Source organism: Pieris brassicae, chromosome 7 (assembly GCF_905147105.1).
Source record: "Pieris brassicae chromosome 7, ilPieBrab1.1, whole genome shotgun sequence".
NCBI classification, from domain to species: domain Eukaryota; kingdom Metazoa; phylum Arthropoda; class Insecta; order Lepidoptera; family Pieridae; genus Pieris; species Pieris brassicae.
Window position 1 is genome coordinate 6,900,991 of NC_059671.1, and position 22,740 is coordinate 6,923,730.

Below are 22,740 nucleotides of genomic sequence, written 5' to 3' on the forward strand. Positions count from 1 at the left end.
CTATTGTTATAGTTGGAATTTTTAAAACACTGACCTTTATCAAGTGTAGCGAAAAATACTTCCCTGGTCTAGTTTTTCTTTGTCAATCTTATTTAAGCTTTTCAAATTCTAAAGTAAATATAATATGGCGACAACTTTACCTGCTACTATGGTCGATAGATATCAAAATCTAAATCAAAAAGTAATTTATTCATCTAGGTACAATTTGTTCACTTATACATGACAATTACGCCATCTCACTACCTTATAGTGGCATTCGTGCCCACACATTGCTACCATCTATGTATTCTTGAACTGTGTAATATCCTTTTTTTATTGAGGTTACCTAGATGTAAGGTTTAAACTTATGTAGCGGAAGTTTGGTTACATGATCTGGAATTTTGTTATATATCTGTATACATTTCCCCATAAATTAGTGAGCAGTTTTATGAAGTCTGAAACCTGGAATTCTTACTTCGTGTGTTATAATTGTGGCAGTCACTGAGCTATAAAAATGTATTTATGTTTTTATAGACGTACATAATATTATCATACACATATTGGGAGGCAACTGCTAAAATACTAATTTCTTTAAATAATTACCTTAGTGCGTATTGCTCTTTTTTGTAATACAAAAATATCTTATAATATGGACCGCTAATATGGACAACAACATATCATATGTCATAACACTATGGAAGTAACTCAAATATGATATATATAGCCCATATCATTAAATGGGCTATTTGACAATATGAAAAATTAAGTGAGATTAGGGTATAGCTTTTAAAAGCTTTATGGAGTAAAATTGCCCGTAAATAATAATCTAATTTTAAAAAAATCTATGTTTGTTATACGTTCTTCACGTGACCCAAAACGGTCACATATTACATAAATCGGCGTATGTAGTAGGTACCATGCTAGTAAAAAATATTTCTTCGCCTTTCAAATCCTTATACTATCTTGGAGTTTTATTTCGTTGGTGATTATTTTCGATCAAACAATAATCTGAAACAATAAAGAAGTGTTTTGACTTTAAATTAAGGAAGCACTAAACTAAGAAAGCACACAAAACAATTAAACTTTTTAAATCAATTTTTTTAAATGTATTAGTTCTTTAGTCATGAATAATCTGAAATTGTTTTCAAAATCTTGTCATAGCCTATTATCATAACTAAACAAGAAATCCTACCCCAGAGGTCGTATGAGCTTAATAATTACGCCGTTATCGCAATGATCCCGTTGATGACGTAACACTTGACTCTTGACGTACCCTTCAAAGTCTTGAGTACCCCCACATTATATAAATGCTTATGCAATTATGTTCTTGTTCGTAGTATTAACTTGCGGCAATCACTGACTTTGTTTGCGTGCATTACGAATTATGTAATCTCTCAAACTAAACTAATATAACTGCATCGGGACTTCAGAAATTCCAATAACCGTTACGACTTTAATCATAATTTTTACCGCACGATCTAATAGATGTGTGAAGAAAAGATGGTTAACAATAACTCCAACATGAACGGAGGATCATCCACCAGTCTCAAGCACTGACCGGCCCCTTTGGCTAAGGTTAAGAAGTTGTATATATCCTAAGCGGTTGGAATAACTTTGTTAGCACGTTTCAGGGTATGACGTCATCTAAGTTGACACCTACATTCTCAGACTAATTGTAGTCTGTAGGTGTCGCTACAGATATATTGAGATATTTCATTTATAATTCATATAAAAGCTTCGACAATGGTATCGATTATATAGAACCGAGCTTGATTTGTAAGTCCACAGGGTTACAACTGTAAAATATATTTTTAAGGTAAAATTGTACCGCAGAAGTTTGTGTGGTGTGGCGCTGCTCAAACAAGTATAATTAACAGATTTCCCATTTGTATTAAATAAAATATTTGCGGCTACACTTCTTTAAGTACAAAATTTATCTGCATCCCAACCATTATAAAATATGTTATTTATTCTTAAAACCATTAATCTATATAAAAATCAATTACCTACTGTTTCTTTGTCTCGCTAAAACTCGAGAATGGCTAGACCGAGTTGGTTAATTTTGATGTTGAAATGTTTGTGGGAAGTTCAGTAAAGGTTTAAACATAAGTTTAAGTTGGGAAACACAAATAATAAAGTAAACAAGAATATGCAATTGTCGTTTTTAGTATTTTTGTCAATAAAAAATGTATGCGTGTTGTGTACACGTAAGAAGTGAAACTTCTCTATGACCTTATTTTTCAAAAAATGATCTACTATATGCAACTTTACAGAAATTGGTTAGATAAAATAGAATTAGATAAATTTCAACAAAACGCTTTTATTATCTTAGATATGAATACAAATAATACAATTATTTTATTTTACCTTTTTACTACTAAGATTATTACAGAATTTCATTAATTGCAATAGATTTATTACTATCATTGTTATCGTTATTATATATTTTTTGTTATGAATTAAAATATAAATGGAAATAATTATAAGTTTTTAATAATAATACATAGGTTTAATCCGTTCAAAAAGTGTTTTTCTTATTAATGGCTTCGAATCTCTTCGAATCAACCGTGGTAGGGACAACCCATAAATGTGACGGAAAATTTTTTTTCAACGCCGATAAAGAAGTTTCACTTCAAAAACTGTTCCTAGCGAGGAAATATTTAAAGATTTTTGTCTTTTTAGAAAGAAAATTATGGTGGCGGTGGTTGTTAGCGAAAAATTAAATTATACTTAAATCATTTAGCATTTCCATCATACCTATCTCGTTATCGATATGCACCTATACAATTCTTCCGCTCATCCTTACACCTCTCCATAAGACCTGTAAGTGCGAGCGAGACAGACAGATTAATATGATTGATGACCCGAAGTCTCCGTTCATAATGCGTCGACTATAATATAAAATTAGGGGTTGCGACCCTAACAAAAAACTAACTTGACTTATTTAAGGGTTCTTTAATTTAAATGACACTTCAATATAAGTGTAGTCCATTGGACATTATCGGAAACGAGAATTTATACTACAATTTATGAGTGTATGAAAAACTAATTGGCATATTTATTACTAAACTGACGTATAACAATTTATTGGCTACAAGTCTAAGTGTTAACAATTGGTTTGCACTTCTAATTATTATCAAAAATATATATGTAACTTAATTAATGTAAGGTTACATAAATCTTGGTTATCGTAATATGTCATATGTCTTCAGAAATTTGTTTTCATAACTGCAGTATGAGGTCCGATCTCTTTAGTCTGTTTTAAAAATGTTATCTTAACTTTTGACACAAGTAAAAAATTTTTTTTATTATTTTATCAGAAGAAAAGCTAGAAAAGACAGTAAAGTTTTCTAATCCATGTCCGATGCTATTTTGGACAGTATAGTTTATTTGTAATCATTTGTATAATTCATTTGCTACATTGAGTGCAATTTATGAGTATGTCCTCAGATTCGGTTTTTTTATATGTAGATATTACATATATCTATAATATAAAAAGTAATTCTGTTTGTAATGTATAAACTCAATTACGACTGAAACAATTTCTAAAATTATTTTATCACTATTCATATTCCACGATCTAGTGGCTGGATCTGGCAGCATGCGACTCTCATCCCTGAGATTTGCTTTCTATGTGCGCATTTAACATTAACAGAAACCGCCTTGCCTTAGACCCAAAATGTCGACGGCGTTCGTCAGGCACAGAAGGCTGATCACCTATTTGCCTATTCGATTAAAAAATGATCATGAAACAGACACAGAAATCTGAGACCCAGACCTAAAATGCCTTTGATTTATTTTATATTCATATTATACCTACACGATTTTGATAATGTTTATGATTCCTTCCAAAATATTTAGAATAAAATCCCAGCGAAGCAGACATTCAAATCCATTTATTCATATAGGTAACACAATGTACACTTATGAACGTCAAAAAAGAAATATACTTGTTTCTAATTTTACATATACTGCCAGTTCTCAAATCAAGGGCGTAGAACGGAAGAGAAGAACTGGCAATAAACTTTCCGCCACTCTCTGTTAGTTGAGACAGGGAGATAGACAGTTTAATAGTTCCTAAAAATGGCTATTGCATATATTTACTTGAGAATTATGTAATAGAATTTTATTCGGTAACATGACCTATTATCGACTCAATAGTCAATCATACCCTGAGATCTCGTAATACTCAACTGGCGAGAGCCTGAACAAGCTCTTCTAATTAGTAGCTATTAGCTTGTATTAGTACCTACATTGCTAATGGACTGATTCGTATTACAATAAATCCTATAAGGTATTCGCTATACATTAAGTTATTTTTTATATATAGGTGCATGTCGTCACATAAGGTTTTGTATACGTCCCTTTAAGCTGTTAACTGATCAGTGTTGGTTATCAGTGAGAACTTATTCTTAATAAAAATTAGTTAATTAGAAGTTGTGGTGTGTGCTTTGCTAGCGAAAAAGACTGATCGTTTTTCTAAAGAAAAAATTACAATGAATCTAGTACGTGCTATGTTGAAGGGTATGCTCTCTTGTGGGGTTACGGGATAACATACAAATACTTTAATTACCCGAAGTATTGTGAACTAAGAGTTCCAAGGGTGAGTTAACTGAGGGAAAAGTTGTTTTTGTAGCTAAAAACCCTTTTTATCGTTAATATAACATTACTATATACAATCGTTTGTACGTTATGATAGCTCATACATGTTTGCACACAAATGAAACCACTATTCCAATTATCCTAGGACAGTGAACACTCCAGCACCTGTGATGGTGTAATTTTCAAGTCGATTGGTTTTACTAGCCATTCTGTGATATTGCCCGATATCCTCTGAGTGGATGCATAAATTTAGCTCTAAGATAGGTCTTGAATAGATCTTGATTCAATATTATCACTAAACGTATTGTCCGTGGCAATGTAAATCCAGCATATTGTAATTTGCAAACCACTATGTCCATTTGTGTACAAGGGGGGAGCCATACATTATATATTTTTGAAATGATTCAATTTGAATGGTGAAAGCACTGAAACTGGTTCATGTACGAAATGGAATCAACGGAAGGCCATTCCATGCTATATGTATTCCGAGCTATAGTCAGAAGATGATTGATGTTATTATGGAAACGCCTGCATATCGACAAACTATTCATATATATCAAAAGGATAGGGCATCATTGATTTATAAATGCACTTGATGCACGTTTGTCCCGTCGTTGCAGAGTTTTATTTATAAAAGTCTATGTGTATATATATATATATATATATATATATATGTGTCTAGCCATGCATAAAATAAAAACTGATTCTACATATTGAAGTTTAAATGATTTTACAGACAGTTTTAACGATGTATTATTAAATATAAAATTCAAACCTTTTAGGTCTAGTACACAGGTGTTTGTATGTTTATAAATCATCTATTTATCTTAATAGAAGTAGGCGATTAGCCTTCTGTCCCCGAAACACGCCATCGATTTTTCGTCTTAGGCATGCCGGTTTCCTTTCGATGTGTACCTTCGTTACAGTTGTCGAGTATACATATAACAAAAAACTATTGGTGCCTAGCCGTGAATGCCTTATGTCATTGCTTGTGGCGACGTCCATGCGTTGTGTTGTCTCTCTCCCTAACATATGGCGAGGGGTGTTATTAATTAACTATTAATTACTTAAGAAGTCATGCGGAACATGGTGTATTAGTTGCAGTTCCTTACAAACATTGTGTAAAACTAAAAACTTGGCGATTAAAAAGTGGGGCGGAGAGTTTATTGCCAGTTCTACTCTTCCTTCCTGAGAACTGTAAAATTAGAAGCGTTTATTATGAATTTCTTGTTTGACGTTCATATGTTTATATTGTGAATTATATGAATAAAGGATTTTGACTTTGACTTTGAATCGAACAATTACTCTGGGTCGAGAGGCGCACGTTCAAGCCACTACGCCAACACTGCTCTGATATAGCTGTTACTTACAATAATATAGAGGCTGGTTACTAGCGGAATATTAGCTTACTAAATTGTAATGTTTATATGTAGTCATACTTTTTTTTAGTATATACATAGTACCACGTAACTGATATTACTACTGTTACCTTAGAAAACTTCGATAATTAGTGTCTTAAGTAAAATTCAGTATACGCAAATACAAGTTTACACATGGGAAACGTAAGCAGAATAATCTTTCGTAATACATTTTTTAAAGAAAATCTTGAGTAAACTTAATATGTATTTATATTACGAAATAATTAGAACTAATGTTAAAAAATAAACCGTTTTATCAAAAAAGCTAATTGATCATCAATTTAATTTAATTGGTATTCTCATTGTATTAATTATATTTGACCTCTTTTCTTTAAATTTCATCTACAATTTTCCAACTGCTCATTAGCAGTCAGCTAAATACTATTATTAAAATCAATTATTAATTGAATAAAGCATAGTTTTAACTGGAAATATGATCGAAGTATAATTGTGTTCATTAATTTTGTTCGTAGTTAGTGCATTTACGGTAATTCTGCGTCACAGCGGTGTACCAATTATGCAGGTTATAAAATATTATTGGATAAAGATTATTAACATATTTACACTCTTAATTAAAGCGAGAGTAGTTTATTTATTACATACCGCTAATGTCTGAGATATGTATTAAAGTTATTTTTTTTATTCAAATTTCGAATTTACATATTTTTCAGATTTAGCATAGAATAAATAGTACTAGTATTATAATAATACCTCTTACTGTCACATAAGTCATAAATACAATGTGATCATACGAATGGAAGGATATGATCACTATACGATCTGCATATAAATAAGACTATATAAAGAAAGACTCAATTTTACTTTAGCAGACGAGGAGTCCCAATAGTATATGCTGGAGTTTCTATATAGTGTATCTATAAATGCTGCAAGCCGAAATGGTGGCAAATGAAATTGTGCTTGGCTAAATAACGTCCCCGGCGTTATGGAGGTTGGTTTAAGTTTCTAATATAAAAAAAAACATTGGCTTGAATGATACGCATCGTTCGCATACGCGCGTATAGTATCTACTTTAATTTATTTTATTGGTATTATTTATATCTTCACGCCTTTTTCCCGAAGAGTAGGCAGTAGGCAGAGACCACGGATCTTCACTTGCTACGGTTCTGACATACCTCTGTCCATCCACCTTGTACCTGTGTGCCTCGTATATTATACATGTTAGCCACTTTTCTTCTATATAGCCAAACTTAAGCATCCCCTTTCGTATCCTTGTCACTACGTCCTCTTATGATCCAGACTGCTTACGTATCTCATGTACTTATCCTATCACGCAATATTGCACCACACATACTTCTTGACGCTCTCATTGTCTTGGAATTTATTCTACTTCTATTCTTTTTCTGCCACACCCAATATTCATTACCGTATGGTAACGTCGAAATCAGCACTCCCCTATGTACGGTCAGTCGAGCCCCGTTTGAGATTTCTTGGCTATACATAAAGGAATGCGTCGTTCTTCTATATCATCGTAATCCGGAGTAAACATACATCTGTAAGTACACAAACTTATCAACTTGTTCCACTTTTGAACCGTCTATCTGAATATCCCATACCTCTTCCCAACACCTTACCAAATTTGTCAACGTTGTATAAATGTAATAGCGATCTTTCTTAAGGTGATCTTGCAAAATACCCGTGCCGTGTTACCCATTTTAATTTAGAAGTAGTGTGACTAATATAAACTTTGTCTATAACACACAAATAACGTTTCAATTACTACCAGAATTTCCTGAGATTAACGCGTTTAAACTCGACGGCTTTATAATATTAGTGTATGTTTGATTGTAAACCTAATAACCAACTAGTGGATTAATTTGATGGTTATAAACGTTAGACCGTGTTGCATAATCAAGTGTTTTGAGATAGGAAGCAATCTGGGTTAGTTATATTAGACGCTGCGAACTCGGTTATGAGCTTATTAGGTTTCATTATATTTGAGCTTTTTGTTTAGATCCACGGTTTAAACAGCCACATACTTAGGGAATATTCATTCTTCGATTCTACTTGTATATACAATTTATTAATAATTATAGAATACTAACCTTAGTGTACTATTGGTACTGTTTGTACTGTAAAAAAGTTTTTTTTATGATAGTAATCTGTTGGCCATTTTTTTCTTAACTGAAGCTTTTAAGGTAAAATAATTTGTAGAACATAGCAAAGTGTTCTTTGTATGAAAAGACAAGAGGCAATTTGTTTCTCAAAAACTGGATGAACGCTTGTCACGAGGAGACAAGGTATTCACAAAGAAGGTGAATGTTTTTAAGAAGAAAAATATTTAGTTATAGTTTTTGCCAAAGCCTTGTCAACGCACATTTAGCCCCATGCGAGCTATTCCCGGCGATACAATAATTATTTCTAACTGATATAGAAACTGATCACCCACTTACCTATTAAATCAATATTTTCCATTTTTTGTGCCATACCAATTGTAACACACATCATGTTTAATATTAAACATTTAATTGTTCACTTAAGAAACTTAAATGATTGATTTTAGAAAGAAATCACTAGGAAATTGTTAACGTCTGTTAATGTCTTTATAAACAATTTATTTTATCAGATATAGATCTAAACCTATCATGCTTCTAAAAACGTGTTAAGAAATAATTTAAATTAAATTTATCATTAAACCGTTATATAAAAACAAGATTAGAAACCGGACGAATTCAGGAAACATGTTAGCAAAACGAAATCTCAGCGGTATACAAAATCTGAATAAACAGAAATAAGCAGAAACAAATTTCAGTGACACAGCGAGGAAAAGCAAAAGTTGCAGTCATTAGAGTTGCTTAACGAATTCTGTCGGTATGTTAAAACGACAGATATAACTTGCTCACAACTCGTCGTTACGATTTTATGATTTTCATAGCAACACTTTCTGTCAAGTGTTTTATTACTTACTTGCACTTTTTTATAGATTTTATTGGTTTTTGACAAGTGGGAATGTGTGTTAAGAATATAATTTTTAAATAACTAACACTTGTGTTTTTTGAAAGCTAATTAATCAGCCTGCTCTGTAGCTCTTTGAAATCTATTTCAACCGTCCTACTTGTAAATAAATTAAAAATATAAACACTAATCACAATTAATTTATGTAACTTATACAACTATTTAATTTAATTTAAAATAACATGCCAGAATAGAGTTAGAGAGAAATATATGACTATAAATACTAATGAAACGGCCTGTAACTCGTCAATGACGCATACATGTTTTATATTTTTGCATCTGTTTAATTGATTCATTGTGCGTATAATTCACCAGCTTTTGCCTTAAACAAACAGGAGATTTCGGAGAGAGGTCGTTGTTTAGATTTTTTATAAACTTTAGATTTATGAACTAAAAAAGCTAAATATTTATTCTAAATGATAAATAGAAACAGTTAATTAAATAAATTTATTCTAAATCTGAATTAATATATTTACGAAAATTTATTAATTAATTTAGATCAAAAAGTTCATCTATAGCCAGTCTAAGGTGACAAAAGATTATTATATTATAGGAACGATTTATTGTGAACCGGTTCTAAAATTGTTATTTGTCGACACTTTAATATCGCGCACTCGAAGATAAATCGTCAAAATGTTTGATGAGATTTTGTAGTATTTTGAATTCCAATGGTTTTGAATTGACATTTCGCACGTCGAGTTGTCATAAAGAACAATGATTATCATCAAGAGAGGGAATGTAATGAAAGTTGGTAGGAATAAAAGATATTTTATAGTATTGTTGAATATCTATTATGTAGTAGTGTTTATTAATCCTAGTTTTGTGCTTTTTTATATGATTATGCTTTCACTTGGGCTCTGTATGGACGTTTAATATATAATTTTATTATCATTTATTCATATTACAAAATATTTTATAGATTTCTGTTGTCTTAAATTCTTCAATTGAAGATTTATATCCTTAAAAAAAATTGCAGTTAAATAATATAGTATTGTCTTTTCTTAACATAGCTTTACTTACTTTTTGACATTCAACACCTTTTGTCTTCAGTTACCGTGACCACGCACGTTGTAAAGTACGCGAAACATCGAAAAATTTAAAATTATGTAAAATAATTATAAGTTCATAATAATACAAAGCTTCAATTCCGTAAAAAAAAGTGTTTTCTTTCAATAAATAAGATCTTGTTCTATGTAACTACATAAAACTTACTAGTTAAACATAGTACGTTCAAGAATAGGTCATGAAAAATATGATACCATCCTTTAACTGTCGTAAACAAAGTGCTCCGTCCCTATAAAAAATGCTTAATTTACTCGAGATTTAGGAAAAATATGGACCTACAGTAACAACAGGATTAGGGAACAGAATTGCGAAATCATATTTTCTTGTAAGAAAATTTGAAAATTTCAAGAAGTTCTCTTGGTTACAAGCTTATTGAAATTAATATTAAATATATAAACTTTTATTAAAATGGAATAATTAATTGGCAATTCTAATGATATTAGTTTTATAAGAATTTAAAATAGCGAAATGTAACGTAAATTAATTAATAATTGTAATTTCATGACTGTTCACGTATGAAATTTCCTATTATTGGGTACACTTAGACGACATGTCTCAAGCACACAAGGTAAAAGTAAGCAAAGTAACGAATGCAATCATAGGCGAAGATCCTGATGTAGTAAGTGAGGTTGGTTTATTGATTACCACTGTATTATTTTATTATCATTAAATATATTTATAACTTAGATTATATGAGTAGAAACCATAAAATATTATATCATGTTAGCGTTCATTCGTAATTTTAGGTTGATGTTTAGAACTTCAAAAACAATACGACACTAACTACTTAAATTTTATATGAAAATCACATGCAAATTTTTAAATTAAAATAATTAAACAACAAATAAATCATGACTACGCTATTTAATATTTAACAGAAAGCTAATATAATTTAAAATTTACAAGAACCAATTATTTCTCATAATACATCCCATACACGTACATAATTGTACAAAGTTCTATTTGTTCAGATAATAGGTATAATATTACCTGGCATCGCACACGGAATCGACTTGCACTAAAATACCGAAATTACTGCGCGCTTTAAGTTGAAAGTTGACTCGGGTTTAAATTGCCGTCATTAACAGTTATTTAATAATGTTGCAAAATGGATAGAGTACAAATTTATTTAAAGATAAATAAAAGTCAGTATTATTACATATACATTGAGTAGTGTTGGCCTAGTGGCTTCAGCGTGCGACTCTTATCCCTAAGGTCCGTAGGTTCGATCGCTGGCTGTGCACCAATGGACTTTCTATGTGCGCATTTAACATTCGCTCGAACGGTGAAGGAAAACATCGTGAGGAAACAAAGGCTTGCCTTAGACCCAAAAAGTCGATGGCGTGTGTCAGGCACAGAAGGTTGACCACCTACTTGCGTATTAGATTAAAAAAATGATCATGAAACTGATACAGAAATAAAAGTGCCCGAGCCCAGATCTAAAAAGGTTGTAGCGCCATTGATATTTATATTATATATTATTATAATATAAATATCACACATGAGGTTTCTAAACGTCGGTTTTATACTTAAGAATTTGTTGATTTTGGAACGCAACATTCGTAACCTTTGTTTATGATATATTTTACTTATCAAAATGTATTTCATTCGATTTAAATAGGGTAAGGCCTGTTTTATGGGACAGTAAGTAAACGAGCAGGCTGGTCACATTGAATAAAAAGATACTGTCCGTGGATACGTGCAGCACCGTTTTGAAATAAAAAATACAATTACATAAGAAAAATTGCATTGTCTGTGCAAAATTCATTATATTTTCATCCATTTCATAATCAGTTTTATTATGATATAGTCAATCTTAGTTTACCATCTGAAATTTCTATTATATGACGCGGTGAATACAATCGAAACAAATGTATATCGTTTTATAAAACATAGTCGTATTTCCAACTGCGAAAATAGTTTCGCTAAGACTTCGTGTCTTGTGCCAAAATTAAAAAGGAAATATACTAGCATTTAACTAACCTTTAGCTGCAGCTAACTTCGAGACAGTTTTAAACTTAAATTGCCAAGTTACCTACGCTGCAAGTTTGATGCTATAGTAGAACTCTTTGCTTTATAAATATCTTATATAATAATATAGATTTAAGTTTCACAAAACGTTTTCACTAGAAAATCACGTTCAGTAATTATACTTTTCAACTAAATGGCCTCAATATTGAAGAATATTTAAGAAAGTAATTTATGAAATATGGAATTCTTGTTATTTCGTTTGGATATTTTATTATTACATAATTTAGTTCACTTTTGATATTGAAATCATGTGTGGTCTTTCCACCCAACAACAACCACGCCGTTGTTTCCCCACGCCAATTGTTTTTTTTACAATTAATCATGGAGCCATTCCCAGTCCTTTTAATACTGCTATTCAATCATTACCACCCCTTGGCTGTGTCAGAATAATCAGCCCAAGAACTTACATGAAGATGAAATCTTCTTAAAATTCTTTCTAGTTGGTCGGTCAGTCTTTACCAATTCATGGATGTTTTTTCGTTTCAGGTTCATAATGGTGCTCGATTTTTAACTATGGACGTATATAAAATGTGTATAGTTAAAAATCGAGCCAAAAATAGATAAAGATCTCGTAACCAAAAACAGCTATGTGGAATTCTTAGTCTCGTTTGTTTTGTGACGCGCAGAAACAAACGCTGGACAACCAGCGCGCTTGCACTTTTTTCTTACACAAATGGTCGAGTTATGAAAATTTCCTATAAATGATTTTCATTTTTTCTACTATAAACAGTAACATGACAATCCACCAAGCCAATGTTTTCATTTGTTCAGTCACTACCGATATAGGATTGGACGTTGAAGAAGTATTTCCATGCTTGAACTCAGAACATCAACGGCAATCCGTAAAATATGGAAAAATAAACCCTTAATATTGCTTGAGCCCTTAAATTTTTTGACAAATGACTTCTTTTAAAAAAAACAAAAGCGATTTTTTCTTCTTTTACTATTTATATGGAATGTCTGTCTGTTTATTGAACACCCTTCGTACAGTATGGTATTGGAGATAAGAAAACATTTTAAGTTTAAACAGTTTAAATGCTGACCGCATTACATTTAAGATTAGGGTGTTACGTTCGCGCATTTGTATTGGCTGCTAATAAAAAGTATTACGATTTTTATGTTCGTCCTACGGTTGGTCGTAAATCTTTGCAGATGTAGTGGGTTTTTTAGTGCAACATCTTCATTGATGACCCGTGGATATATACGTGTTACGATTTAGAATCAAAACGTCTAAGATCGAAGTTGGTCCCCGATATTTTTTATATCCTAATATTATTTGGATATTATCAGTAGAATAATATGAATACATAACGTAAAATAAAAAGTGTGAAACACGTAATATTGTATTCAATTACACCACATACACAATAGTAGTAAAGTATTAAATATATAATTTTTTTCCGTAGTTCCGACCCACCGACAAACATAGCGTGTACATACAATACAGCTACGACTGAGCTTCAAAAGATACTTGTATATAGAATTGCAACAAATTTTAAATGCACTCCAAATTCAACATTTGTAAACGAAAAACACATTTGGCAAAAGTCACTCCACTCAAAAACTAAACTTTTGGGCATTTTTTTCAAACTGTCAATCCGTATTTTTATTCTGTTCCTGCCAAAACTACAGGTACAAACTGAATGTACAAAAAATAAAAATTAGTCTGTTTTAAATTTCGAATTTAATTTACGAATCGTAAAATGTATTCAAGTAGGCTTTTGAGGCACTTTAAAACGTCATTCTCTCAACAAAATCAAATGAGATGGTTCGGTATTTTCATGAATTTCACTATTTTTGCAGAAGAGCTCGTCGTTGCACAGTTTTAGCGCGTCTAAGGATGTCCTAACGTTTTTTGTCTGTGAAGTCGAAATTGTCCATAAATATTTCTGTAATAGCAGATTCAAGTCTGTAGTATGGCTGATGTAGATTTTATGTTTAAGAAAGCGATTTCTATAAGTTTTTGAGATACACGGAATGAAGTGGGGATATCAGTAAAAAGAGAATACTACTTACGTTACACATCCACGACGGGTGAAACAAGCAAATGTATCTGTGGCACCTTATATTTTGAGCACTTCGACCGAAGTGCTTACCGCTGCCCATGGACACCTGGAACTCCATACGAGTATGCCGACCTTTAAAGGTATACGCTCTTCACTACGTACATTCAAAACGATTTAGATTTTTTTTACCTTAACCTTTAACTATAATTTTGTATCTTCGTATTTTTGTGAGGGTTAAAAATTGTTAAGTTTTGAATAAGTTTCATGTCATATTGTATAGGTATGTATTTAGCTGACGCTCTGATGGCATTGAATCGTTGACATATTTTCTCGAGATTAAAAACTAGAATCTTATCGATCTATTGCTCTACTTTATAATTAAGGACAGCAAAATTATATACAATTTTTTTTATTTCTTTTAAAAAATTATCAATAACACATTTTGAACACTTTTTTCGCCACACAAAGTAACCGGCATAGACTACACGGCCATCGTAGTTCAGCTTCTTTCTTCTACCTTTTTAAAGCGATCTTCTTTTGTTTTAGAGTGGTACTAACCTAATAGTCTGGTTGATTTAACCCAATATTGCCATAGAGCGATAACTTTTATTGGAGATTTATAGTTTTGATTTCATATAGTTTCAAAAACATTTGTAGATGAAGAAGGAAGAGAATTTTAGGAGATGTTTAATAATACACATTTACGCGAAAGTCATAATTGTATGATTAGAAAGTTTTTATTCGTGTACGATGTATATCCTCTATTGGCTTCAATCAAGTCTAAAGATTTTAAATGTACTCAAATAATAAAAGTAGAATATTTTCCTCTTTCAATATAAATTGCGTCCTATAGATCAATACTCTATATAACAACATATGTATTCCACACAGGGGTAACCACACCGCCTGTGTAATGTAGCATAAAATGAATTTTCCTCTAGTGATTATGTTTGTATAACCTCCCAATACTCATCTCTACAGATTTACGCTAAGGTGTCTCAGATGTTGAGAAAAGCGGAAGAGAAAAAGGGATAACCGTTATCCTTATAATTATTATTCTATTATTAAATATTTTTAAATGCCTGAATCGTGTGTTGTATTATTTTTATATAATCATTATTTATCTTCAACAAGAAAAAAACGCTAAAATTCTGCGAAATTGGTGGCGGGAAAATGATGCCGTAATGTTCGTTATTTTAACTGCGATCTGCGTTTTTTACGGCTCGTAGAAACTTTAATGGGACATTCGAACGCAATATTTAAATCTTTAGAACCTAAAAGGGAACTGAATAACGATTTTAACAAGTTTTAATATAAATATAGCGGACTTTTTACTTTAAAATGGGAAATATTTTGCCTATATCCTAAACACGTAAGATATTTATGATTTGTACATTATACAGCAAATATTAGTTCTCATATAAAATTATTAAAAAAAATAGTCAGTGCTTAAACTTTTCACTGTTGAGGAACTGCACATAAAATATTTAATGATCTATAAAAATATTAATGAATATTTAAACCAAACATTCTAAATAAACAAAAAAGCTTCTATAAATCTATGGAAATCCTTATTACAGGTCAAATTTCGCAAGAGATAAGACCTTTCCAGAAAGGATTTGTCTGATTCTATCCTGAAACTGAGTTATGTGGCATTATTCTGAGCTATGTCTAAGATTAAAGGATCCAGACTTAGAATTAATAACAGTCGTGTATTTTTTTCTTAGTCTTTTATAAATTGTATTTTCGAACCAGCCTTAGTTGTAATTTATAAACCTTATAATTTTTGGTTATTTTTACTTGTATATGTATTTTTGGTAATTTAGCTATGGAGTTCCGGTACTATATCTTTTTCCTTCTGGATTTCCTAAAAGAGACTGCTAATTTGCGCTACGGTCGGCCGTTGCATCCCTAAGAAGTGTTATCCGTTTCTATACTTAATTTAACGAAGTTTGAATAAATAAATAAAAAATATATGATATATATGACCTACTTCTTCGATATTTTTAAAATAATGTGTGTTATTTAGCGAACATACTTAATTTGTTTTTATTTATTACGGGTAAGTAGGTCGTGTTTTCAATAGTATATAAAAATTATCCGGAAATTGATTACTAGATGTTTCTGCGTTTTCCATTAAGCCAAGGTAGAGGTACTAAGCAACTATTGCATAAAGTAAATAATAAATTATAATCCGTAACTCGTAAGCGTCGGAAAATCTATCGCTTTTTATAAAGCTAAGCTAAAATGAACTTTAACCAACACCCTAGTTTGTTTTAAAGTTCAAACTCAAAAGTCACAGTAAAATGAATAGCCGCGGTTGAAGTTTGAATAATTTAATAGAGCCCTTTAGATATAGCTTTTAGGTAAAGCTTGAGTTTCGCTGAAAGATGTAAGTTATTGAATGGGTGAGTTAATAACAAAGTTACTAGCCGTAATTAGTAACTTTTAATGTGTCTGGGTAATCAAAGTATCAGCTTTTGTCTGCGCCTACGTGAATATTTAATTGTAGATAAATTATACGTACTTTCAGTCTCGTAAAATCTTATTATAGTAAAGGTTTTAGTGTTCAGAAAGGAGGAGTTGTTCGGACTAATAACTGCAGCTGAGTTTCATCATCATTGAGGACGTCAAGGCAGAATACAAAATACCATCCGTATCACCTTGACGTCTGTCGTTCCACAACTGAGCGTTTCTTAAGACAATTTCTGCCGCGCACCACAACTATGTGGAACCAGCTGTTCAATAAGGTATTTCCGAACCAATTGGACTTAGAGTCCTTCAAGAAAAGAGCGTTCCAATTCTTGAAAGACCGGCAGCGTGCTTGTGAGCTTTCTGGCATGTGCGAGAGTCCATGGGCATCACTTTACATCAGGTGAGCCTCCTGCCCGTCTACCTCCTGTAACATAATATAACAGCAGATTCATAACTGATAATCAGTTTATACCAGTGACCCTTATCATACCATTAACTGTCGTGTCTATTTACGTTATTTATGTATTTGCATACGTGATAAATATACCAATTTTAAATTAAATTGGTTCCTTAATAATTTGTTGGTATTCCTTAAATTACATAATTCCTTAGAAAAGGTTTCGTCCTCGAGGAATATTTTGAATGCTGCAGCAACATAATTTTAATCGCTGAAGTCCTGGTTAATTGCGAAACCGACCCGAGAGCCTCACTTAAGCATTTTGTTTCCGTGGAATTAGGATAAAATTTATTTATACTTACGCGAAGTTCTTTTACTAGTTCAAATTGCAATATTTCTTGTAAATAGATATTTTTTGGCAACCATTTCTTATCATGAGTCTGGGTTCAAGAGTCTAGCTAAGCCTCCATATCAACTATAAGTTTTTCTTTATTGATATATAATATTTAATTTGTTCTTTCAGTTGTTACCAGCCTGCGAGACGTGCGACTTCTCGTAGAACCCACAATTGTGGTGAGAGGCGGTGTAGCGGCCCTCATCTGCTCTCGAGACATGCAAGGAGCGCCACTATACTCTGTCAAATGGTATAGAGGAAATCACGAGTTCTACAGATTCACACCAATGGAGGAACCAGACACCAGGGTGTTTGGATTACCAGGGATCTATGTGGATGTAAGCTTTTCTTAATATACTTGTGACTGCCTTATTGTATTTATTTACATCATCAAGCCTTTGTCCTGAAGGGGTAGACAGAAACCACAGATCTACCGATCTACAGACATACCTCTCTCGCTTCATCCCATTTTATGCCATGCAGTATGCATGCTTGTCGGTAATGGGTACGTTTGACGTCCCTTCTCTATTTGGTATGTACGATAGGGCCGACTTCACCATCCATGGTTAGCTTGTATATCCAAATTCTTAACAGCTTTTCATTTATCCGTTTGAAACAGACAGCCTAAGTACACGACCTTATCCACTTGTTCCACCTTTTATCTATTCATCAGAATATCGCATACAGTCCTATTTTAACTACCACCTTATTTGATACGAAATTTACACACAACGTATTAAATTTTAAAACGAAGATTACTCTCAATTATACTCCCCATTGCTGAAACAATAATAATATATCTCTAGGGTCCTATATAAAACTCATTATGATCGAGTCGTTTCGATAAAAACGTAACAAATGAAATTTTGGTACTCTGCATATAATACAATAAAAGGATAAATTTAAAATTTGCAGTGGTTGGTAAAAGACGAATTGTTTGAGTCCTACACATAAAATACTAGATAAATATAGACATGATATTTTGGTTCTTAATTGTCCCAATTTATTAAAACGCCCCTCACATTTAATCCTTACAGAACACAGCGTCTCCTTTAGAAATGTCTATATTTTTATCGTATTTTGATACCCAAAATATCTAAAAAGACGCATTTCCCAATTCAATTACTAACTAAACCACAAAGCCCAATTCAAGTTCCATCTTACATGAAATTGTGAAATGTTTTGCTCCTGACGCGGCTTAGTGAGCACTTCTTCTCACATGTACCCGATTTGAGTACATAAGTTTACATCCTCCTATCGAAATTGATTAAAACACTTTATATTCATGAATTATGCTAAAAGCTTTAATCATTATCGTGCTGTCAAAATTTAACTTTAAATAAAAGTTCTAAATTGTATTTAATTTTGATTATAGAAGCATATTAAAACTAAAACAATATCAATTTTTAAAGATTTCAGTGTTAAAGAGTATTTCGCGATTTTAATTAACGATTTTATAGATCTTAAGAAAAATCATTTTAAAGTCACCAATTATTTTCTACTTCTACAGAATTAATTACATCTATATAATAATAATAGAAATAGATGTAAAAAACAATATTTCATAACTAAGCCTTGTCTCAAATATAAAAAAGGAAATAATGTTCCTAAACCTTTTATACCAAATTGTGCGTACATTGTGTTACGTGTATGAATAAATTATATCAAGATTTTGTAAATAAAATTAAGTAGTTAAATTATTTAACATCATCAATAATTCAAGGTTCATGAAAGTAAAGCAAATTTCTATCATTGAAGATTTCTTAGATCGTTGTTAGCTTACAGTGTCTACATACGGTATATCCCATGTATGATATATAACACATTCTATGGTGAAAATATCGTTAGGAAACCGGAATGTTTTAGACCCCAAAAAGTCGACGCAGGGATACACAAAGCTCGTATCAAAAATCAAAGATAGTATCATCTTATCAATATAAGCTAAAGTATAAGAATAAAAAACATACAGGTTGTAGATACGGTTCTTTAAATAATAGAAGATTTTTGTATTATTCTATATTAACCAATCGCGTACAACAATAGAATCGAAATAATGAAATATTAATTGCTATGTAACAAATGAATGCAATATAACAGTCGAAGAGAGTGCCTACGTAGGGTTATACTCTCGGGACGTAACTCCCATGATTTTGTTAATTGCTATGAAAGGAATGAATGCAAAGTAACACTTGAAGAGAGTACCTGCGCCGAGAGTATAGACTCTCGGAGCGTAACTACGACGATTTAGGAAATCGCTACGCTTATAAAACTAAGAAAGCCTGCGTGAGCAAAATTGGCTCCTACACAGATTATTTCGTCATTGTATCAATGTGTGCGTGTGCAAATCTCGGCGAAAATAATTATTACTGAAATGAAAGTTGAAAACGATTTATTTAAATTAAATACTATTCATCAATTGATATTCATCAAGCAAGCAAGATTTAAAAGTAAATATTTACTTACAGATCAACGCTTTCAATTTATTTTATGTAAACTAATTAAATACTCTTAAATTTCTATATTTTTTTAATTAATGATCCAGAGTAGACGTCAATGTCATACTCGATGCAACTGGCCTAAACTAAAAAAAACGAATTTAAATGTTTGATAATATTCCTGATTTTTCTTTTATAGGCCTCATAATAGGTCATTTATACCTTACAGCACTAACATTTTCGAGGTACAATTTAGTACTAAGTTTCAATATGCTTCTAAAAGCTTATCTAAACAACGTAAGTATATAACCAATAACTTCTATTGTTACAAGTAGTTGATATTTTTTTGCTGGCTGTTCGTACTGCAAGGAAAAACCGAATTTTAACTGTTTGTTTGTCAAATGCTTCGCCCGCAATCAAACCCAGGGTCAGCGATGCTATTAACGTAAGTGTTTATTTATTCAACGCAGCAATATGTTTTAAAAACGTTTATCACCATAAGCGTATTTAAATTCTTATAAAGGAATTCTTTAGTTTTACCTTATACCTGTCTCTGACAAGCCAGGATAGGTGGAAATAGCACATCCACGTAAGTAGTTGAGCGGCTGAATTAATATTATCTACACACAGCACCGATAAACATTGTTTATAGTAATACTATAACTTAATATCGTTTCAGGATTTAATAGGAGAGAGTTTATGCTATTTATTTAGTAATAAAAATATTGTATTGAAAAACTAATAACGTGTAAATAAACTTTAATACTAACAAAGATTTTGTACAAATGCGAATTGTAATGAAATGTAAAGTTTTAATTAATTTTAATATAAGTTTTATTTTTTATGTTATAGTTTAAATAAATAATTAATAATTGAAGTGGTCGTCAAAAATATGACCACTCTTAACAATTAAGCGTAAAGTTTGCTTTGTGTGTGTATTATTTAATGGGCAATCCGCATTGTCCGTTGTGTTTTGAGAAGTCTTCATTAATAGGGATTTAGGAATTGATTCTACTCAGGTACATATAATTGCTGGAACTCGCCACGAACGGAACGGAACGAACGCCATCTAATATAAATTAAATAAACTATTTCAGAAAGAGTTATTTCAGGTATAGCATTTTCATTAAAGTGTGTGCAGATAATTGTATTTTCATTAGCAAAATATTTTTGAGTACTCTACAAAATACGAAAATAATTAGCAAATTGAAAGAAAACTACACTGTTAAATTATTGTTGTTAGACACAGCAGGTAAACAATAAACAATGGTCGTTCATTATTTGCACATTGAAAATGCCTTATTAATATTTTATATGTGCATAGTAGAAATATAAAATGAGACGGCTGTGATAGAAAAAAATATCTTGGAATGAAAAATAAAACTAGGTCTTATTTCATTATAATTTATTATGAAAAGGTTACTTAACAAAAGAAGTTAGCATTTTGACGTATGTGACATATTTTATTATTATTATTTTTAGATTTTACTTATTATACATGTTATTTTGTGTTAATTATTTACTTACTAGCGGTAAGGCCATCAGGTGCTCATAACTTATGTAACCTGCTTTTTAAATGTATGTTTTTGTATATTGTGAATAAAAATAAATATAAATTTCATAAATGGTGCAATAGGTTTCAAAATAACAAATGCAGTAGAACATTTTAATTACTTAACTAATACTGCTTTATACCTTTAGGGACTAAACCTTGAAGTTAAGTACAAAGTTCATAAATGTAAACAAATTAGAGTATAAAAAACTTCATTCACATTAATTAGAAACACATTTTATCTCTTCATTAATTACGCTATTTAATGTTTTCTTATGTATTTTTAAAGTGTTATTTACTCATTTTAATTTGGAGCGATGCGACGGTATTCTACGCTAAACGAGAAAAAAATGTTATTACGGAAACGATAATTTTCGTAGCCATAATAATTTACACTATGCTTCTAAAATTGAAATGTTTGTTCATATGCCGATAACGTTTGTGTGGGTAATTAAAAATATGAATGGATTGTGCTCCTAATTTGATTGTGATTGGTCAACAGCATCTCTAGTCTAAGACTCGTAAACACGTGACATGATACTTGATATCCGTCACCAATCACAATAAAATGCAACGATTCGTTTTTGATTTTACATTCTCTCAAGGTGTGCGTGCAGTGTGTGTGTAGGTGTGTCTACTATTTCCTCTTTGAACTTTAAAAACTGCTGTAATTATGCTTCAAATATGTATGCAAATAATTGGCTACATATATGCAAAATATATATGTAGCCAATTATGCTTAACATGAGATTATATTTAGATATTATAATACAGAATTTAATTGAAAACATATTGATTTTGGTAATTTAATAGTGTGATAACGATTCACTCACTTAGCTTTCATATTACATTATACAAGTACCATGTACAATATTAGAACTTATTAGAATTCCTACTAAGTTTGATTAATTATAACATTTAATACATTTTCAATGTTATGATCTCGGAGCACCTAATGAAGTATATACTAGAACAAATGCTACATTAGCTATTATTTTAATTATACTTTAGGGTATGTAAGGAGCCTTCTCTCCCTATAAACTCGATAAAATAATATATAGCTGAAGATCGAATCTATAATCTCCGACTACATTAGCGTAAGCCTGAGCGATGCTGATTACCTAATCTTCTATTTTTTTAAGTATTATGTATATGTCTACTAACTTTTCAACTGCGTAGGCATATAAAAATAAGTTTTGAAAATACATCTCATTGAATTTTCATAACATGTAACCTAAAGGGGAGTTCAAAGGCAAAAAATACATTATTATCCATCAAAATATTCTCGTTCTTTTATTCTATATTCTTTTGCCACGGTTTGTATCAAATTTCTGATCAAAGTGTTTCAATACGAGAAATTGACATTTCGGTTGCGACTCAAGTGTCGCGGAAATATTGGTCTAAAGTGTATTA

The 22,740-nt window shown here is 31.3% G+C and overlaps 1 protein-coding gene across 3 annotated transcripts in view; it reads left to right on the top strand.

Moving 5' to 3' along the window:
• LOC123711801 overlaps positions 1-22,740 on the top strand; it is a 91,457-nt gene that overhangs the window by 53,732 nt on the left and 14,985 nt on the right. For all 3 annotated transcript variants that reach the window (XM_045664601.1, XM_045664602.1, XM_045664600.1), the window contains exon 2: positions 17,470-17,678. In XM_045664601.1, coding sequence (XP_045520557.1) covers positions 17,470-17,678 — 209 coding nt within the window. The remainder of the gene's footprint in view (positions 1-17,469; positions 17,679-22,740) is intronic.